Raw genomic sequence first — 18,217 nt, forward strand, 5'->3', positions numbered from 1 at the left:
ATTACTGGTATTCTACTCAGAAAGTCCACATTTGAGGAAACATGGTACTTATCCAATAGTATTCTGGCCTAAAGATTGCTTTATTGTTTTTTTTTTATGAATAATATAAATTCCAAAATATTAATACTGTTTACTTCTTTGGTATCAAAATCTGTTTCCTGAGCACCTCTCTCTATGTGCCATAACATACTCTTGTAAAAAGTAATGGGAAAAATAATACAAAATTACTAGCAAAGTAAGTTGCTTGCATAAACTGGTAGTATTTGAAAAAGGTCTTTTTAAAGAAACGTGTGTGGTTCCCTAAAGCAGACATGCAATAAACAGTCAGGAAGAATTATGGCATGCCCCCATAGCCTGCTCAAACTAGAAGCAGAAGAATCCACACATGGACCAGTTTTTCCTAAACACAGGAAATTCACAGCAGCCAGAGGCCAAACTACCTCAGCTTGATTAAGTCCCTCTGCTCTAACCTCAATAAGAACAGTGAGCCGAAGGCGCCTGATATCAACCTGTCAGCTCCTTTCCAACAGCCTCGGCTCCCTGCTTGCCTAAGTTCACCCTTCTGTTCCTGCCCGGTACAAGCTCTCGTTCTATTTTGTAGAGTGAAGGTTGCCCCATTCAGGAATATAAAGGCTAATGAGAACTTTGTCAGACTTGTTAAAATTCTCCCTCTGGTCGTAGGGGAGAGCACCAGCTAATGAAAACGTTTCATTAGGACTGTATGTTCCATTCACGTTAGGCTGCCATGGACCGTGTATCTGAGGAATGGCTGGCTACATCTCCAGTCTTCATTGGGCCTCTTTCACCAAGGCAGGTTTGAAGTGGATTTCAGGAGAAATCCAACCATATTCAGGGAATTTCGGAGAAAGAACCAGATTTAATTTTGCCCCATCTTCTTTCCTATCTCTACAACAGTCCACTTTTCGCACTGCCTACAAACATATTTCTAAAAACGTTTATTATTGTGTGTTTGTGGGAAAGGGACGCATGTCTAGAGGTCAAAGGACAACTGTGTGGAGTTGTTTTTAATCCTTCCACTTTTTCATGGGTTCTGGAAATCAAACTAAGGCCACTAGGCTTGCACAGTGAATAGCTTTACCCAAGACATCTTGCTAGCTCCCAAACATAGTTTTTCCGACAGAGGCTGCATATTATTTGGGAATCATTTTATTTCTCTGATCAAAACAAACTAGCCAATTGAACTGTACATAGGCATTGTCTGAGATTATGTTTATAAACTCATGGATACATAAACAAGAAGAAGCTCTTCTACCAAGGAAGGGTTCTGTCTGCTTAGGTGGCAATTTCCTTCTTGCAGGTCCAATAACTTCTGCCCATGAAAAAGAGTCTACCAAGCAGTTTGTGCTCTCAGTCAGCAAATTTACTACTTGCATAGCTTAAGCCTTCAACTCTTCCACAGTATACATTGGGTTGTGATCCTAACAAAGCCAATTTTAAAAAGACGACAGGGAATAGTGTGGCTTTTTGCAGGATTCCAGGTCTTATAAAAAAAATAATTAAAAAAACAAAACAAAACAAAACAAAACCCAGACTCAGTAGGAAACTGAAAGGCAATTTTGAATTTAGGGGAAAAAATAAGACAAGCTAGACATCTCGGCAGCCTCTGGAGGAGGCAGACGGATAAGAGGAAAAGAGAAGACCATGCTTTTGGAGTTAAAGGTCAGAAAAGCAAGCAGGCTCAACAATGCAGGCCTGGGAATGGCTGCATGGGGTAAGGAAGGTCTTCAGCCTGATTGAAAATGCCCAGAGCCCTAGGGTTAGGAGTTCTGGCCAGTATTTGAAGGAGATAGAATGAAGAAAAGTTAAGTTTTTCCAGTGAAAACAGGCAGGCTTAGCAATGAGGGCTGTAGACAAAGAAACCAAAAAAAAAAAAAGAAAGAAAAAAAAAGAGCACACTCCCCCTCCCCTCTCTGACAATCAGCTCCCGACTGCTTGGAGCCTGACCCAGTGGCTTGTTATGCCTATACAAACAATTAAGAACCTAACCCTTGGTGACCTCTCCCCAAATTGCAAGCTGTCTTGGCTGGTAATAGAGAGGTGGGGGTGGGGTGAGGTGGGGCCCAAAGCTATGCGGGGAAAGTTCCATCGGTGACTCCAAGCTTGTCCATATGTTTAGCTACCTACGTTTAGTTAAAAAAAAAAAAAAAAAAAGCAGTTTTTCCGTTCTTACTGGATCCCTGCCAGCTAGTGCTTCGGTAATCCTGGTATTCCGTCTAAGGCTGGCTGTAGCCTTTATCAAATCTTCCTGAATTCTATTTGATAGCTGCTGATATATTTGATAGTTAGGGATGGAGAGCGCCGGAGCTGGCAGGCTCTGGAGTGGCGGCCGGGAGGCGAGACCTCCTCTTCCCCTACAACCCGGTCGGTTTCGCCCTCCCGGGGAACTCCTGCACTCTAGGATCCTGAGCTTTCTTTCCCCTCTCACTGCCTCTGCCTACTTTGCGGCACCTAGCTCGGCAAAAAAGAACATAGTAAGCCTGCAGTGAACCGGAAGCGAAGGGACTGCTTAGGTCAAACCATCGGCACAGCGCGGGATAAATCTCCCTCATAGAGCGCGGGCGGGAAACCCGAATTCCCGCCTTAGGGCCTGGGCGGCGACCTCAGGCCTCCCGAGACCCCGCCCTCACGCTGCGCGCCGCGCGCGCTCCGCGGCCCCTACTCATACGCGCCTGCGCAGCGCGGGCCGAGCACGTCACTTCGCGCAGGCGCACTTCGAAGGGCGCGCTTTTCGGTGGCTGCTGTCCCGGCAGGGAGCGCAGGTGGGCGCCGGTAGGCTGTTGTTCTCCGCTAGGCCGGCGGGCCGAGGCTGTGGGTCGCCACGCCGGGCGTCTACTTTGGTTTTGTTTTGTTCTGTCCGTTCTTAGACTCGGGTCTTCAGAGAGGGTGGCCTTGGGAAGCCCGCGGCGAGACGGCGCTGCGGCTGGGGCTGAGGGACGCCTTTGGGTGTGACGGTTTGGGGATTAGTCAGCCCCAGCTACCTCCCGCTAGGACTGCTGGGAAGGCTATAGCCGGTTTGCCACCTAAATGTACTCATTTTGAGTACCCGTGCTTTCGACAATACTAACACAGGTGAATTTTCCCCGAAAATCAGAAATACCCCAGTATCTGAACTTGACGCCCCAAATAACATCCTCATCATGAAACTCTTTTTTTTAAAATTCATTCCTGCTCAGAAAATATTATCTACAGTTAACCTTCTGGTTATGTAGCTAATGTATATATTAAGTATACGTGAGTCGTATTTAGAGTAGAGGCCCCCTACATGATGTATGTGTCAATATCTAGAAATCAGACACACTTCTGACCCCAAGCATTTGGAATAGGATATTTTTCAGTTGTAATAACTGCTTCCAGGCCATGCATAGTCGCTATGGCCTGAGGGGGGACCTTCCAAAGAGGAAAAATAATTCATAATCTCTTACCATATTTCTAAGTTCTGGGGATTCTGTAATGCTTTCAATAATTACAACAACCTGTCACCGTCAGCTAAATAATGGTGCACACTGCTTCTCCCCCTATCTCCCTCAGATGAAAACAGACGTAGTTTAAGAGAGTCACTGCTGAAAGAGCAGATTGTGCATTCAGAATTCAGGGCCTGGGAAATGGCTTAGTGGGTAAAAGCTGTTGAGCCCGAGGACCTGAAGCCTGGGATCCCTAGGAACTAACATGGTAAAAAGAGAAAACCCAATTCCTGCAAGTTGCCCTCAAACCCTTCCTCAATAGATAACAATTAAAACTTTTATGTCCAGTGTCTAAAGATAGGACTTACAGCTTCAGAATCTGTGCTCTAAATTCCTATGCTACTTTGCCACTAGTAAACTAGAGTTCTCTAAAGTTCAAAAATGATGTCTGGCATATAGTAGGCACTCCAATTTTTAATAATTATTTTAGTGGATACCATGGACTAGGTACTGAAGAAAATCTAAATACAACGAAAAGTAGTTCTTGTTTGCAGAAGCCACCTGTCTAGTTTGAATGACCAAAATATTCATAATCAGAAAACTAACAAAGTAAAGAAAATTGGAATGTAACTCAGTTGCCCATACTTTATAGATTTTATCAAGAGCACAAAGGTTGAAATGACTTAGAACTGTTAGACAGGTCAGTACCTGTGTCATTGAGCAGTGGCAACAGACTGTATTTGGTTGTATGTATGTGTAGTTGTAGGATATAACTGACTGGAAAGGAAGTAAAACGTGGGAGATGACTTTTGAATAAAAAGATGGTGGTGAAAGAGGACAATTTTTTTTGAAAATGACTAGAGTTGGTGATTTTAGTTGATAGATTGAAATGAAGCTATAAAGATAATTATAATCATTGTGAACCTTTGTGGTTGATATTTTCCAAGTTACCTCTCCTTCAGGTTCTGGTGTGGTATAATGGAGAGTAAGGTTAAAGCAGATGAAAGCAGGGTTACTTACTTGCCTCAGAGCTGCTGTTCCAGTTTCGATTTAAGTTACAGTTTCACTAGATGTTAAGTTTCCTAGTATTATAAGCAAAGATGTATGTATACCTACTTATAATGTGCTAAATATTTTACATAGCGTTGCCAGAGATAAAAGCTATATTAACCAGACAGTAGTAGTGTACCCCTTTAGTACCGGTGCTCCGGAGACAGAGACAGGTGAATCTCTGAGGTTGAAGGCCAGCCTGGTCTAACACAGTGAGTTCCAGGGCATCCAGGGCCACACAGAGAAACCCTATCTCAAAAAACCACCACCACCAAAGCTATATTAAATATAGCTCACATAAAAAGTATTGGTTATTTAACTATATTCTTTTGTTTTATCATAATACTTAGGAAGTCAAAAGGTTTTCTTAAAATTTTTTTTTCATCTTAGTATTCAGGCAAACAAATTGTACATTACAAAAATAGTTTTTGCATTATTTAATGGTAAGTGGAGCATATTTGTGCCAAGCTGTGCATGTGGACAGTAGTAGGGGACTACTTTCAGGAACCATGGGGATCTTGAGAACTTAAGTTGGCAGGCTTGTGCTTAGCCATCTCCTTGGCCTAATTGTATAGTTTCCTAAAATTCTTTATAACAATGTGAAGGGGCTTTTGAGACTACATCAGGAAAAATTGAAATAAAACCCCTAATCTAGTAGACTTTTTGGATTATTCTTGGAGTTCATTTTTTTTATAGGTTTTAATTTAACACTGAGAAATGGGGAAAATTTGGAAGATTTGTGGCATCATGCTTCAAGTGTTTATTCATGATAAGTCATTAAAAATATTAAACATGTCACCATTCATCTTTATGTTTCATGCAGCTCAACCTGTGCTGATAACATCAAGAAGTATTTAGTACCTGGTAAAGTACATAGTGCTTCACGTGGAACTTGGCCTTGATTTCTGGCCTTGGTCATAATCAGCAGAGTTCTCTCTAGTGAGTCAGTTCTTTAACTCTCAGCTCAGTTTCTACGTTTGTATAGCAGGGATACAAGTCTTCAAATCATTTTCATAGTCACCTGATTTGATTCTCACAATGGTTCCTTCAGAAAAATTTGAACATCCAAAAATTGTAAGTGACTAGCTTAGTATTATCTGGTTTTTCTTAGAAAACAGCCTTAAGATTTAAAGTTTCATTATGGCATCTTCATACTTAGTTTTGACTTGTTCCACCCAGTGCTGCCTCCTACCCACCCACCCTTTTCCCCTGTTCCTTCCTTCTCACTAGATCCCTTCAGCCTTCCTATTACTTGTCCCATTGCCCTTTTTCCTTCCTCCCTGAAGACAGCCACCTCCTCTCATGATCACCTTCTATATCCATGGTCTACAATTCATGCATACACAATATATATATATATATATGTAAATGCATGCATATGCAAAAACTCTTTCTACTTTCCTATTTCATGATTCATTGCACTATTTCTCAACTCCCTAAAGACCACAACCTCTTCTCATGATCCCCTTCTAGTTCTGACCTATAAACACATGTAAATGTGTGTGCACATACAATTTCTAAATCTAGATTCTGGATGTGAGAGAATGAGATATTTGTCTTTCTGAATCTGTCTTATTTTGCATATCATAAGATTTTCAGTTGTATTGACTTACTGCAAATATCAGGATTTCATTTTTCTTTATGACTACATAGAATTCCATTGTGTATTTATACATCATCTGTTGATGAGCATTGAAGTTGTTTTGTTTTATGGCTATAAACATGGATGCACTAGCATTTCTGTGGTGTGTGGACTTAGAATTCTTGGAGTATATACCCAGGAGTACAATATTCAGTTTTTGTTTTTGTTTTTGATAAGCCTTTATGTTGATTTTTCTAGTGGCTGAACAAATTAGTATTTCCACCACTAGGGAATAAGAGTTCCTCTTTTCCTACATTCTTCACAGCATTTGTTGTCATTTGTTTTGTTGATGACAACTATTCTGACTGGGAGATAGAACCTCAAGATAGTTTTGTGTTTCCCTGATGACTAAGAATGTTGAACACTTGTGCAAGTATTTATTGGCTGTATTTCTTTTGAGAACTGTTCAGTTCATTAGAACATTTTTTTTGATTGGAAGATTGAGGGATAGTTTTTTCAGTTCTTTATATATTTAGAAGGGGTATGTGTATGTGTGCATGAGTGTGTACATTGTGGCCAAAAGAAGGTGTCAGATCCTCTAGAGCTGGAGTCATGGGTGGTCGAGAGTAGCCATGTGGTTGCCCTGTCCTCTACAAGAACAGCAAGTGCTCTTAACTGCTGAGCCATCTCTCCAGCCACCTTCACATTCTCATAGAATCTTGTAACTCTGGTCTAGGATAATAGCTTAGTCTCAACGAAGTGCTTGCTGAACAAGCATGAAAATGAAAGTTTGATCCTCAGAGAGTATGTAAGAAATCTCGACAGGAAGTATGGTGGCAGGTACTTGTAATCATGCTGGGGAGGACAGGCGGTCCTTGGTGTTTACTGTCCAATCAACCTATAACCTATTTGGCGAGCTCCCATTCAGGGAGGGACCTGTCTCCAAAAGCAAAGTTGACAGTGCTTGAGGAATCATCTTCTCCACCCCTCAAGAGAATATTTTTGATTCTTTTGTATTTAGTAAGACATGATAAATGGCCTAAAAAGTGATACAGTTAATAGGAGATTCCATTGGCTGCTGAGAATTTTTTTTTTCCTGCTAGATACAGTAGCTTGAAAATATTTGTTGAGTCTATTTCATTTTTGGTGTAGGTTATGTCTGAAGTTTTTTTGTTGATTTGTTTGGATGACCTATCTCATGAGAATGGGAAATTGAACCATTAATTAATTTTAAGTCCTTTTGTGCATATTCTTTCTTTTTTCTTAGAAAAAAGATTTACTTATTATTATATGTAAGTACACTGTAGCTGTCCTCAGACACACCAGAAGAGGGCATCGGATCTCATTACGGATGGTTGTGAGCCACCATGTGGTTGCTGGGATTTGAACTTGAGACCTCTGGAAGAGCAGTCAGTGCTCTTAACCACTAAGCTATCTCTCAAGCCCCTGTGTATATTCTTGTACGTATACCTGTGTATGGAGGCCATGTATCCATATTGGGTGTCTCCTGTCACTTGTAACTTAATCCTTCCCTTCTTTAAGTTGTTTATGAAAGCTTTTGGGACAGAGTCTCATGCATCGCAAATTGGCTTTAAACTTACCATGTAGCTGAAAGTGGTGACCTTGAACTTCTCTTGCTGAATCTACCACCCAAGCACTAAGATTATAGGCATGCATAGTTATACCTAGTGTATGTGGGCTGGGGATCGAACACTAGGATTCAGGCATGTTAGTAAGCAGTCTACCAACTGAGTCACATTTCCCAAGCCCCTTTTTTTGGTTACCTTTAAGTCCTTGCTGCTTAAACCCATGAATATTTTCTCTGTAGGAAAATAACTTTATAAGTAAAACAGTTTAGCATCTATGAGATCATTTGGTTGTCCTTAATCTTAAAAACTGTAAATGTATCTTTGTGTCATGAGTACTTGAAATACATGATTAACTAGATGTTTCTTTTACAAGTAAATAATCTGTCTTTATAAATGAACCTTAAAAATTTATTGTACTTTTTTTTTAGCAGAGTTTTATACTTTTGTTTTCTTCTTGATACTGACTTGCCTTCAATTTTGTCTTGTGTTATAGAACCTTTGATATGGAGATGTCCAGCTCTAGGTCTGTGCAGGTGGATGAATGGCAGAAGAATTACTGTGTGGTTACATCCAGCATATGTACACCAAAGCAGAAGGCCGATGCATACCGTACACTATTACATCGAATTCAGTGTGCATATGCCAACTCCGAGATCTCTCAGGTCTTTGCTACCAACCTGTTCAAAAGGTATACAGAAAAATACTCTGCAATTATTGATTCTGACAATGTTGTAACTGGCTTGAATAACTATGCAGAGAGCATTTTTGCTTTGGCAGGATCTCAGCAGGCTGACAGTGAAAAGTGGCAATCTGGATTGTCAAAAAATAATGTTTTCAAAATGAGTAGTGTACAGGAGATGATGCAAGCTGGCAAGAAATTTAAAGAGTCTCTGTTGGAACCTGCTGATGCATCAGTAGTCATGTGTAAAGAGCCCACTATCTTTGAGGTTCCTCAACTTAGTGTTTGTGGAAGTTCTGAAGAGGCTGACCCATTATCCAGTTCAGCTCATGACACAGATAAGACCCAACCCATTCCAGGGAGCAGTCTGAGATGTTCCCCTTCCCAGAGTGCTCTGCTGCCTACAGCAACTAATACCACAAAGACAAGTCTCACCTCCTCAACATCTTTAGGTAAGTCAACTACTGCAACATTTCACAGGACACCGTTATTTGGAAACACTGAAAAGGAAACTCAAAGCTTTCCTAAAACCAGCACAGGACTAAATATGTTCTTATCTAATCTGTCTTGTGTTCCTTCTGGTTGTAAAAATCCTCGAGAAAGGAAGGCTTTTAATGACTCGAACACCATTGACATGCTTTCCAATCCAACACTGAATAAGGCTCTTAGTAAAACAGAAGACTGTGGCCAAAGGGAAGATAATAGCCTGCCTACCTTTAAAACTGCAAAAGAACAATTATGGGCAGATAAAAAAAAAAAGGGCCATCAATCCCAGCATACATCTAAATCTTCTAATGGTGTTATGAAAAAGTCTCTGGGAGCTGGGAGATCGAGAGGGATATTTGGAAAGTTTGTTCCTCCTGTATCTAATAAGCAAGATAGAAGTGAGCAGGATGGAAAGGTGAGGCACAAGTCTAGTAGGGCAGGGTCTACAGAACCAGCATACCTCACTGATGATCGTCTGAAGAATGTAGAGCCACGCATGGTTGAACTTATTATGAATGAAATCATGGATCATGGGCCTCCAGTACATTGGGACGATATTGCTGGAGTAGAATTTGCCAAAGCCACAATAAAGGAAATTGTTGTATGGCCCATGATGAGGCCAGATATCTTTACTGGATTGCGAGGCCCCCCTAAAGGAATTCTGCTCTTTGGCCCTCCAGGGACTGGTAAAACTCTGATTGGCAAGTGCATTGCTAGTCAGTCTGGAGCAACATTCTTCAGTATCTCTGCTTCATCCTTGACTTCTAAGTGGGTAGGTGAGGGAGAAAAAATGGTCCGTGCATTGTTTGCTGTTGCAAGGTGTCAGCAGCCAGCTGTCATATTTATTGATGAAATTGATTCTTTATTGTCTCAACGAGGAGATGGTGAACATGAATCTTCAAGAAGGATAAAAACGGAATTTTTAGTTCAGTTAGATGGAGCAACCACATCTTCTGAAGACCGGATTCTTGTGGTGGGAGCCACAAATCGGCCCCAAGAGATTGATGAAGCTGCCCGGAGAAGATTGGTGAAAAGGCTTTATATTCCCCTCCCAGAAGCTTCAGCCAGGAAACAGATAGTAGTTAATCTCATGTCTAGGGAGCAGTGTTGCCTAAGTGATGAAGAAACAGAACTGGTAGTGCAGCAGTCTGATGGGTTTTCTGGAGCAGATATGACACAGCTTTGCAGAGAGGCTTCTCTTGGTCCTATTCGCAGTTTGCACACTGCTGACATTGCTACCATAAGTCCAGATCAAGTTCGACCAATAGCTTATATTGATTTTGAAAATGCTTTTAAAACTGTGCGACCTACTGTGTCTCCAAAAGACTTGGAGCTTTATGAAAACTGGAACGAAACATTTGGTTGTGGAAAGTGAATATAGCGATTGAAGGGAGAAGCTGCCGTCTAATAGTACCTTTAGCATAGGAAGCTTGGTGTGCTACTTGTATTGTTTTGGAGTATATCCTGAATTCTGTGCCTCAGATTAGAATGATAACAGCTTGACTAACTGATTGATGTATTAGTATGTTGTATTTGCCTTCCAGTTATTATATGGTATATAAGCTCATTTCATTTAAATAGAATGACCTTTTGTTTCTAAGTGAATTCAAATTAGAACTTTAGTCTGGTAATAATAAACTTTGTTAGTGTAGTATTATTATGTCTTACATTTGAAACAGCATTGCATTCTTGGCTTAGAGTTAAGATCTTACCAAAGACTGGAATAAAAGCAATAGAAAATAAACTATATTAACCCATGCTGGTTTGTAACTTGTTTCGTGGGCTTTTTTTTCATATCAAAATTAACTAATAAAAACATGTTAGGAATAGCAAGATACATTCTTGTATCAGGGATGTAGCCTGCCTCAAAAGGTGATAATTGTGGTTTTTTTCAAGGGATCTGGAAAGTTTTCTATTACTATTTTATCTGATAATTCTTAAAAGCCCCATTTCAAACTAAGTGTTAAAGAGAATAAAAATTTTTAGTTTATTACTATTTTGACAGAGTTGCTTAATTTTGCTATAATTTCTTTCAAATTACTTGTTTTAAAACAGTTCTGTATACAACATATATGCATATGATTTTCCTATGCTTTTGTTGTCTGTTGTTTTTCCCCTCCAACTGGTATGCAGCTTTGTTGGCATGAACCATTCTCCCTGAATCAGTTCCCCAAAGCAGTGTTATTTCACACCTGTGCCACCATGCAGTTAGCCAGTTCCTTTTCTTTAAAGTTTATCATCATTTTGAGTACTATTATAAATGTCTACAGAAATCTTGCCTTACACACTGTTTTGTTTGGTTCTAGATTGGCTATAATTATTTAACAGAGTTGATATTTTTCTTTTGTGAATATGACAACTTGAAATGAAATTTGAAATCTTTTTTGTAACTTTTTTTTCTTTTTTGGTTTTTCGAGACAGGGTTTCTCTGTGTAGCCCTGGATGTCCTGGAACTCACTCTGTAGAACAGGCCTGCCTTGAACTGAGAAATCTGCCTGCCTCTGCCTCCCAAGGGCTGGGATTAAAGGTGCCCTACCACTGCCCAGCTATAACTTTTTAAAAAATATTTATTTGGGAGCTGGAGAGATAGCAGTTAAGAGCACTGACTACTCTTCCAGAGTTCCTGACTTCAATTCCCAGCAACTACATGGTAGTTCACACCATCTCTAATGGGAACTGGTGCCCTCTTCTGGTGTGTCTGAAGGCAGCTACAGTGTACTCATATTAAATAAATAAATAAATAAAATTATTTTATTATATGAGTGTTCAACCTATATGTACACCTGCATGCCATAAGTGGGCATCAGATCATATTATAGATGGTTATGAGCCACAACGTGGTTGCTGGGAATTGAAGTCAGAACCTCTGGAAAAACACATAGTGCTCTTAACTGCTGAGTCATCTCTCTAGTCCTGGAATTTGAAACTTTTTTTTTGTTGTTTTGGTTTTTTTCGAGACAAGGTTTCTCTGTGTAGCCCTGGCTGTCCTGGAACTCACTCTGTAGACTGGGCTGGCCTCAAACTCAGAAATTCGCCTGCCTCTGCCTCCCAAGTGCTGGGATTAAAGGCATGCACCACCACTGCCCTCGTTGAAACACTTTTAATGAGTGAATTTAGAAAGTTTGTATTTCATGGTGGCTCATAGCCACCTATAACTTAAGTTCCTGGGGATCCAGTGCCCTCTTGACTACAGCAGACGTCAGGTACAATGATACACATGTATACATTTGGACAAAAAAAAAATCAATTGATTTTATTTACACATAAAATCTAACTTTTTTAAAAAAAGTTTGTGCTTTGGTATATATAGCGCATATTGTTATTTTTCATCTACCTTTTATTTACACATTGTTGCTTTAAAACCTTTTGCACATTTCCCCCTTTGGAAAATGTGGTTGTCACATTAGAACTTAAGCTACTGTTTTCAGTTTTGTTTTTTTTGTTTTTGTTTTTTTGAGACAGGGTTTCTCTGTGTATCCCTGGCTGTCCTGGAACTCTCTGTAGACCAGGCTGGCCTCGAACTCAGAAATTTGCCTGCCTCTGCCTCCCAAGTGCTGGGATTAAAGGCGTGTGCCACCACTTCCCAGCTTTTTTTTTTTTTTTAATTAATTTATTTTTTAAAGATTTATTTATTGTTTTATCTAAGTACACCAGAAAGGGGCGTCAGATCTCATTATGGATGGTGGTTGCTGGGATTTGAATTTAGGATCTTTGGAAGAGCAGTCAGTGCTCTTAATCACTGAGCCATCTCTCCAGCCCCTGGCAACTTTTTTAACCTTTATTTTTACTTTATGCATATGGGTGTTTTGCCTGTATGTATGTGTGTACACCATTTGCATGTAGTGATCACAGAAGCCAGAAGAAGGTGTCATATCCCTTGAGACTAGAGTTACAGTTAGGAGCTGTTATGTGGGTGCTGGGAATCAAACCAAAGCCTTCTACAAGAGCCTGTTAATCACTGAGCTATTTCTTCTGTTCTAACATCTTAAAATATCTCCTAATATCCAAAATTTTATCCTTGTTAGGACTTGAATATGAAGTGTGCCTTACAGGCTCTTATGTTCAATCATAGTGGTGCTATTTTGGAAGGTTCCAGAAACATTAAGAGGTAAGACTTATTTATAATAAATAGGTCATTTGGGTTCTATCCTTGGTGGCTTGTCCCAGTTTCTTGGTTTCTTTCTGCTTCCTTTGTGTGAAGTGAAGACTCCCCTGCCACCAGCTCTGCTGCCAAATCATCTTGAGCAGAACCTTCTGAAACAGAACCCAAGAGAATCTTTATTCTGTGACGCTTCTATCAGAATTACTTACAGTGAAAGATAGCTGAGCCCTTTACAATATAGCCCTTTTTTGTATAAAAAACGTTTTTTTGTATAAAGATACTGGAACCTTACTTAGACCTTTAGATATTAATATGAAGGAATTAAGTACAGTTTTTCTTATCTGGTGCTTATTCTCTTTAGAAACTACTTCAGTACTCTTGGATCTTAAAAGTTACCAAGGTGTTGTAGACAGTTACTAAGTGTCTATTCGTGCTTTGATATATTTTTATGAGTTGTTTGTTTTGTTTCCTTTTTCAAGACAGGGTTTCTCTGTGTAGCCCTAGCTATTCATGAACTCACTCTATAGACCAGGGTGGCCTTGAACTCAGAGATCTGCCTGCCTTTGCCTCCCAAGTGCTGGGATTAAGGCATGTGCCACCATTGCCCAGCTGATTTCATTTTACTCTGTAACAGTCTTAATTTTATCATTTTTTTGTTCCCACCGACAACATCTATCAAAATACTGACCCTGTCAATACTGACTTTTTACTATTAGTCACCAGCTAGAGGCCATTCCCCTCTGTGGAGCTTAGATAAGTTTGTGTCAGGGAGAAATATTGTTCAAATATGTCAGAAATACACACTGGAGAACAAAACAAAGCAGCATCTTCAAGAAGTGATGTGAGGAAAACTGATATATCCACATACAGAGGATGCTTTTCTCATTCTGCACAAAACTCTAAATGGATCAAGGACAACGTAAGACCTGAGACCCCAAAACTGTTTTTTTAAAAAAGGCATATGCTTCAATTTATAAGCATAAGTAAAGACTTTCTGAGTGAGATTTCCAGTACAGGAAATAAGGTTTTAACAATCAATGCATGAGATTTAATGAAACAAAAGCTTCTGTACACTCCACAGAATGGAAAGGCGAGAGTAAATGTGTTGCAATACTAGAAAAGGAAAGAAAGATTAGTCTTTCCAAAATAGTTGTGTCTTAGGTGTTTCTGTATTGGATTGTTGGAGTTCCCAGACTATACTTGTAGTCTGCCTGTGGAAAGGCCAGCTGAGATAGGTCTCGTAGGGCTTAGTCTTTAACTGTTGCTCAGGCAGCAGAGCAGGCTATGGCAGTCTTCAATGAAGAAATTGCAGAGACTGGTCCTGCAGAGTTCATAGTCCACTAAGACCCACTAGGAAGTGGAGCTCCCCACACGAGAGTGATTTATAGTAGTCTGGTTTTTGTGAACCTGTGACCTAAAAAGTGAGTTCATGCTGCCACCTTATGCCTTATTTGGCAAAGCAGTGAACTTCAAGATACTTAAGAGTTTAGTTCTGTTTTTACTTTGAAACTTGTTTACTAATTCATTTTTCAAGACCAAAACTCCCTACAGTCTATGAAGAGAAGTCTTTTTTCCACATCCCTCTCCCTAGAACATAGGGGCAATCACTTGGGCCCACAGAGATCATATTCATCTCACAATTAACATGTGTTCACTGCTGAGCAAGTGAAAGACACTGTAAGCAGTGTTAACCCACGCCATTTTAAAGTATAAATTGATTTGTGTCCCCTAAAGAAAACCCTTCAATGTTTTTTTATGAAATGAAAATAAAGTTCTAATTGTCTCTAGCCTCGAGTATTTTATTCTTTCCTACCTTGCTGCATCCCTTTGGCCAGACGTGTTGTTACATGCCTTTAATCCTAGCATTGCCCTGGAAGCAAAGGTAAGCACATTGACTTAGATGCTACCATGATCCACATAGTAAGTTCCAGGCTGGCCAGACCTAAATAGTGTCTCAAAAAAAGATGTTTCCAGTGTAGGAAGAACAGTAGACAGAATTCTGAAAATGTACCAAAATCCTGACCCCTAATTCCATCACTGATCTAGGTACTGCTGGAAAGGGCTTTGCAGATACAGTTTAGTGGACCTAAAGATAGAAAAATTACCCTGAATTATTTATATAAACCCAATCTAGTTGCATGAATCCTTAAAGCACATGTTTCCTGGTTGGTGGGAAAAGAAGTAGTCAGATTCAAAGCTCACTCCACAGTGTAAAGCCAGGGTTTGAGGGAGGCCTCAGAGCTGACCATAGGTTCCACACTGAAAACAAAACAACACCTCAGGCCTAGACTGTGATATAAGGCAATACATGCAGCTACCACCAGTGTCTGTAAACTGGTTTACAGCAGAGAAAGCAACAGAGCTACCAGTATTGTGCTTTACAGAACTGAGTCAGCACTCAGTTCTGTTGTGTAGTATACTAGACTTGTGGTAGTTTCTTAGAGCAGTGTCATGTGAATGAAAATGTCCCCCATAGGGTAAGATGTTTGAACTCTTGGTCCCTGGTTGGTGCTGTTTGGGGAGGCTTAGGAGGCACTGCCCTGTTGAAGGAATTAAGTCACTGAAGGTGAGCTTTGAGAGTTTAAAAATTCTATATTGTATCCATTTCTCTCTGGCTTGCAATTTACAGACATGAACTCTCAGCCTACTGCTCTCATCTTTCTTGCTTCTACTCTGCCATCATGAATTCTTATCCCTTTGGAACCATAAGCCAAAATAAACTCTTTAGTTGCCTTGGTCATTTTATTTTATCACAGCAACAAAAATGTAATACTTGTAAGAATGACAACTAACAGGCACCAACTCTGAGCACAGTATCAAGGGAAGGTCAGAAGTGTGTATAATTTGTGTGTATGTGTGTATGTGTGTTGTGAATGATTGTCACGAGTCCTGCCAAAAATGATCATCCTTCCCTCAAACTCTGTTAGCAGATCTTGGAAACTGTGGCCAGGACCATTGAGACATTTAACCTACACAGTGAGAAATACATATATAATTTAAAATTTTCTAGGAGCCACATGAACAAGTAAAAAGAAAGAGGTAAAATTAGCATGCCAATGATTTCAGCAGATAGTGAATATAAAAACAACTTACACAATACAGATCTTTTTTTTATTACTGGGTTTTAGAAGCACAATATATGCTTATATTTCCAGAGCATCCTCATCAGGGTCACTCTGTTTCAGGCATTCCATCATCTATATATTGGTCAGGGTGGCCAAAACCTAACAGCAGGAGCTGGAGAGGTGACTCATTAGGTAAATTAGTTCAGAGTGTTCAGGTTTGATCCCTACCACCCACATGACTACTAATAACCATCTGCAATTCTAATTCCAGGGGAACCCTGGCCTGTTGACAGTATTAGACATACATGAAGGCAAAACACCCATACTCATCAAAAGCAAAACAAAAACCCACAAAAAACTCCCAAAACAGTATTTGTGAACGTAGTAAGGTGGTTTCCTTTTGGTTCATTTATAATGAGGCAGACTTTTTTTTTAAAAATTATCATATATAAGTACACTGTAGCTGTCTTCAGACACACCAGAAGAGGGCATCAGATCTCATTTTGGGTGGTTGTGAGCCACCATGTGGTTGCTGGAATTTGAAGTCAGGACCTTTGGGAAGAGCAGTAGATGCTCTTACCTGCTGAGCCATCTCACCAGCCCTGACTTTTTTTTTTTTTTTAAAGATTTATTTATTTCATGTATATGAGTACACACTGTAGCTGTACAGATAGTTGTGAGCCTTCATCTGGTTGTTGAGAATTGACTTTTAGGACCTCTGCTCACTCCAGTCAACCTCGGTCGCTCTGGTAGACCCCACTCTCTCAGTCCCTGCTCACTCTGGCCCAAAGATTGATTGATTTATTATAATAAATAAGTCCACTGTAGCTATCTTCAGACACACCAGAAGAGGGCGTCAGCCACCATGTGGTTGCTGGGATTTGAACTCAGGACCTTCAGAAGAGCAGTGGGTGCTCTTACCCACTGAGCCATCTCACCAGCCCGAGGCAGACTTTTTGAGGAAGAGTTAGAGGGATATAGTCGACAAAGAAAGTGAGATGGTCACTGCTTATTCCCAGAGGGCATTGCAAAGAAAAATGGTGAGTAGACATGGGCTGGTAGTGGGGATCCAAACAGGACTTGTGGAGGAGAGGGGAGGATCCAAGGGTTGTATAAAACATCCAACCCAGCTGGGTGTGGTGGTGCACTGCACACCTTTAATCTCAGAGGCTGCAGGCAGGTGGATCTCTTAAATTTGAGGCCAGGGCGGTTAACAGAAAAACCTTGTCTCAAACAACAACAACAAAAAAAACCCCAACCAAACCCCAAGCCAAATTAAACTCACTTGAATCCACAACTAAAGTTAGCAGCTGTAAGAAGAAGAAAGGCTTCAGTTTAGAACTGAAACATCTGTGTGTGCTGATCAGCCATCAAGGCCATTTCATACTCTGCTTTTGGGACCAACCAACCAGGAAGAGGAGGAAGCCCGCTCCAGGCCTAACCTCCTGTCACAGGGGAACAGGCTGGCTTCTTCAGAGCTGCCTCATGTAAGAAGGCGCCCCATCTTGGTATTTCTACAGAGTTGGGCACTGACATTTAAAATTCAGCCACCATCACTTATTTATTTTTTATTTATGTGCACTGTGCTGCAGCCTGGGTGCAACAGGAGTGGTGCAGGCCTTGAGTCCAAGCACTAGGGAGTCAGGATTTGGGTTTACATACACAGTGTAGTTATTGTTCACAATGGAAATGCACTCCATTTAATTTAAAAAGAAAACAACACAAGGCTATTTTTAAGACATTGGACATGAGTAATTAATTTTTAAAATTAAAGGCATTGGATGTTGATACCTAAGGGAAAAGTGGGGATTGAAGTGAGGGTCTCTTTCAGAAATTCCTCTTAGAAAACATTTCACATTACATATAGAAAACAGGGCTGAAAAAATGATGACCAAACTCAAGATGAATCTTTTTAAAAAACAGGTTAAAAATCTCCACATTTTGCACATATTTCAAAGTAAACCTCAGGATCAGAATCCATAGCAAAAAGTCATTCATCCAATTCCAAATTGAGCAAAGCAATCAAACCTGCTTTAAAAAGTAGCTGTGAGGAAAATATGGACTTCATCTGCATTTTAAGAAATTGAATGTTCAGAAACCCATTTTACAAAGGAATCTTTGAGCAAGCAACATATATGCATAACATTACATCTGTGACTACAGAAGTGGATAAATTCTATTTCATCCAAGTTTGAGTACAGATTTCTGTGAGCTCTCATGCCTCTAAGAAATGTCTTGGCTG

General features: G+C 40.2%; 1 protein-coding gene across 6 annotated transcripts; it reads left to right on the plus strand.

The window, feature by feature from the left end:
* Positions 1-2,699: 2,699 nt before the first annotated feature.
* On the plus strand, positions 2,700-10,567 carry Fignl1 (fidgetin like 1). 6 transcript variants are annotated; one of them, XM_031339002.1, is made up of 3 exons: positions 2,713-2,780; positions 5,296-5,411; positions 8,137-10,567. In XM_031339002.1, the coding sequence occupies exon 3, from the start codon at positions 8,147-8,149 to the stop codon at positions 10,181-10,183; it is 2,037 nt and encodes a 678-aa protein (XP_031194862.1). In that variant the 5' UTR covers positions 2,713-2,780; positions 5,296-5,411; positions 8,137-8,146; the 3' UTR covers positions 10,184-10,567. The 6 variants fall into 6 exon arrangements, with proteins under 6 accessions (XP_031194866.1, XP_031194861.1, XP_031194862.1 ...); XM_031339004.1 differs by having other exon boundaries at positions 2,713-2,790; positions 8,137-10,566; XM_031339005.1 differs by lacking the exon at positions 2,713-2,780 and adding an exon at positions 2,800-3,090 and having other exon boundaries at positions 8,137-10,566.
* Positions 10,568-18,217: the final 7,650 nt, after the last annotated feature.

This window comes from Mastomys coucha, unplaced genomic scaffold (assembly GCF_008632895.1).
Source record: "Mastomys coucha isolate ucsf_1 unplaced genomic scaffold, UCSF_Mcou_1 pScaffold22, whole genome shotgun sequence".
Classification (NCBI taxonomy): Eukaryota; Metazoa; Chordata; class Mammalia; order Rodentia; family Muridae; genus Mastomys; species Mastomys coucha.

Bases quoted from the DNA above. Each gene is read 5' to 3' on its own strand.
- Fignl1 (XM_031339006.1), top strand. From the start codon at position 8,147: ATGGAGATGTCCAGCTCTAGGTCTGTGCAGGTGGATGAATGGCAGAAG.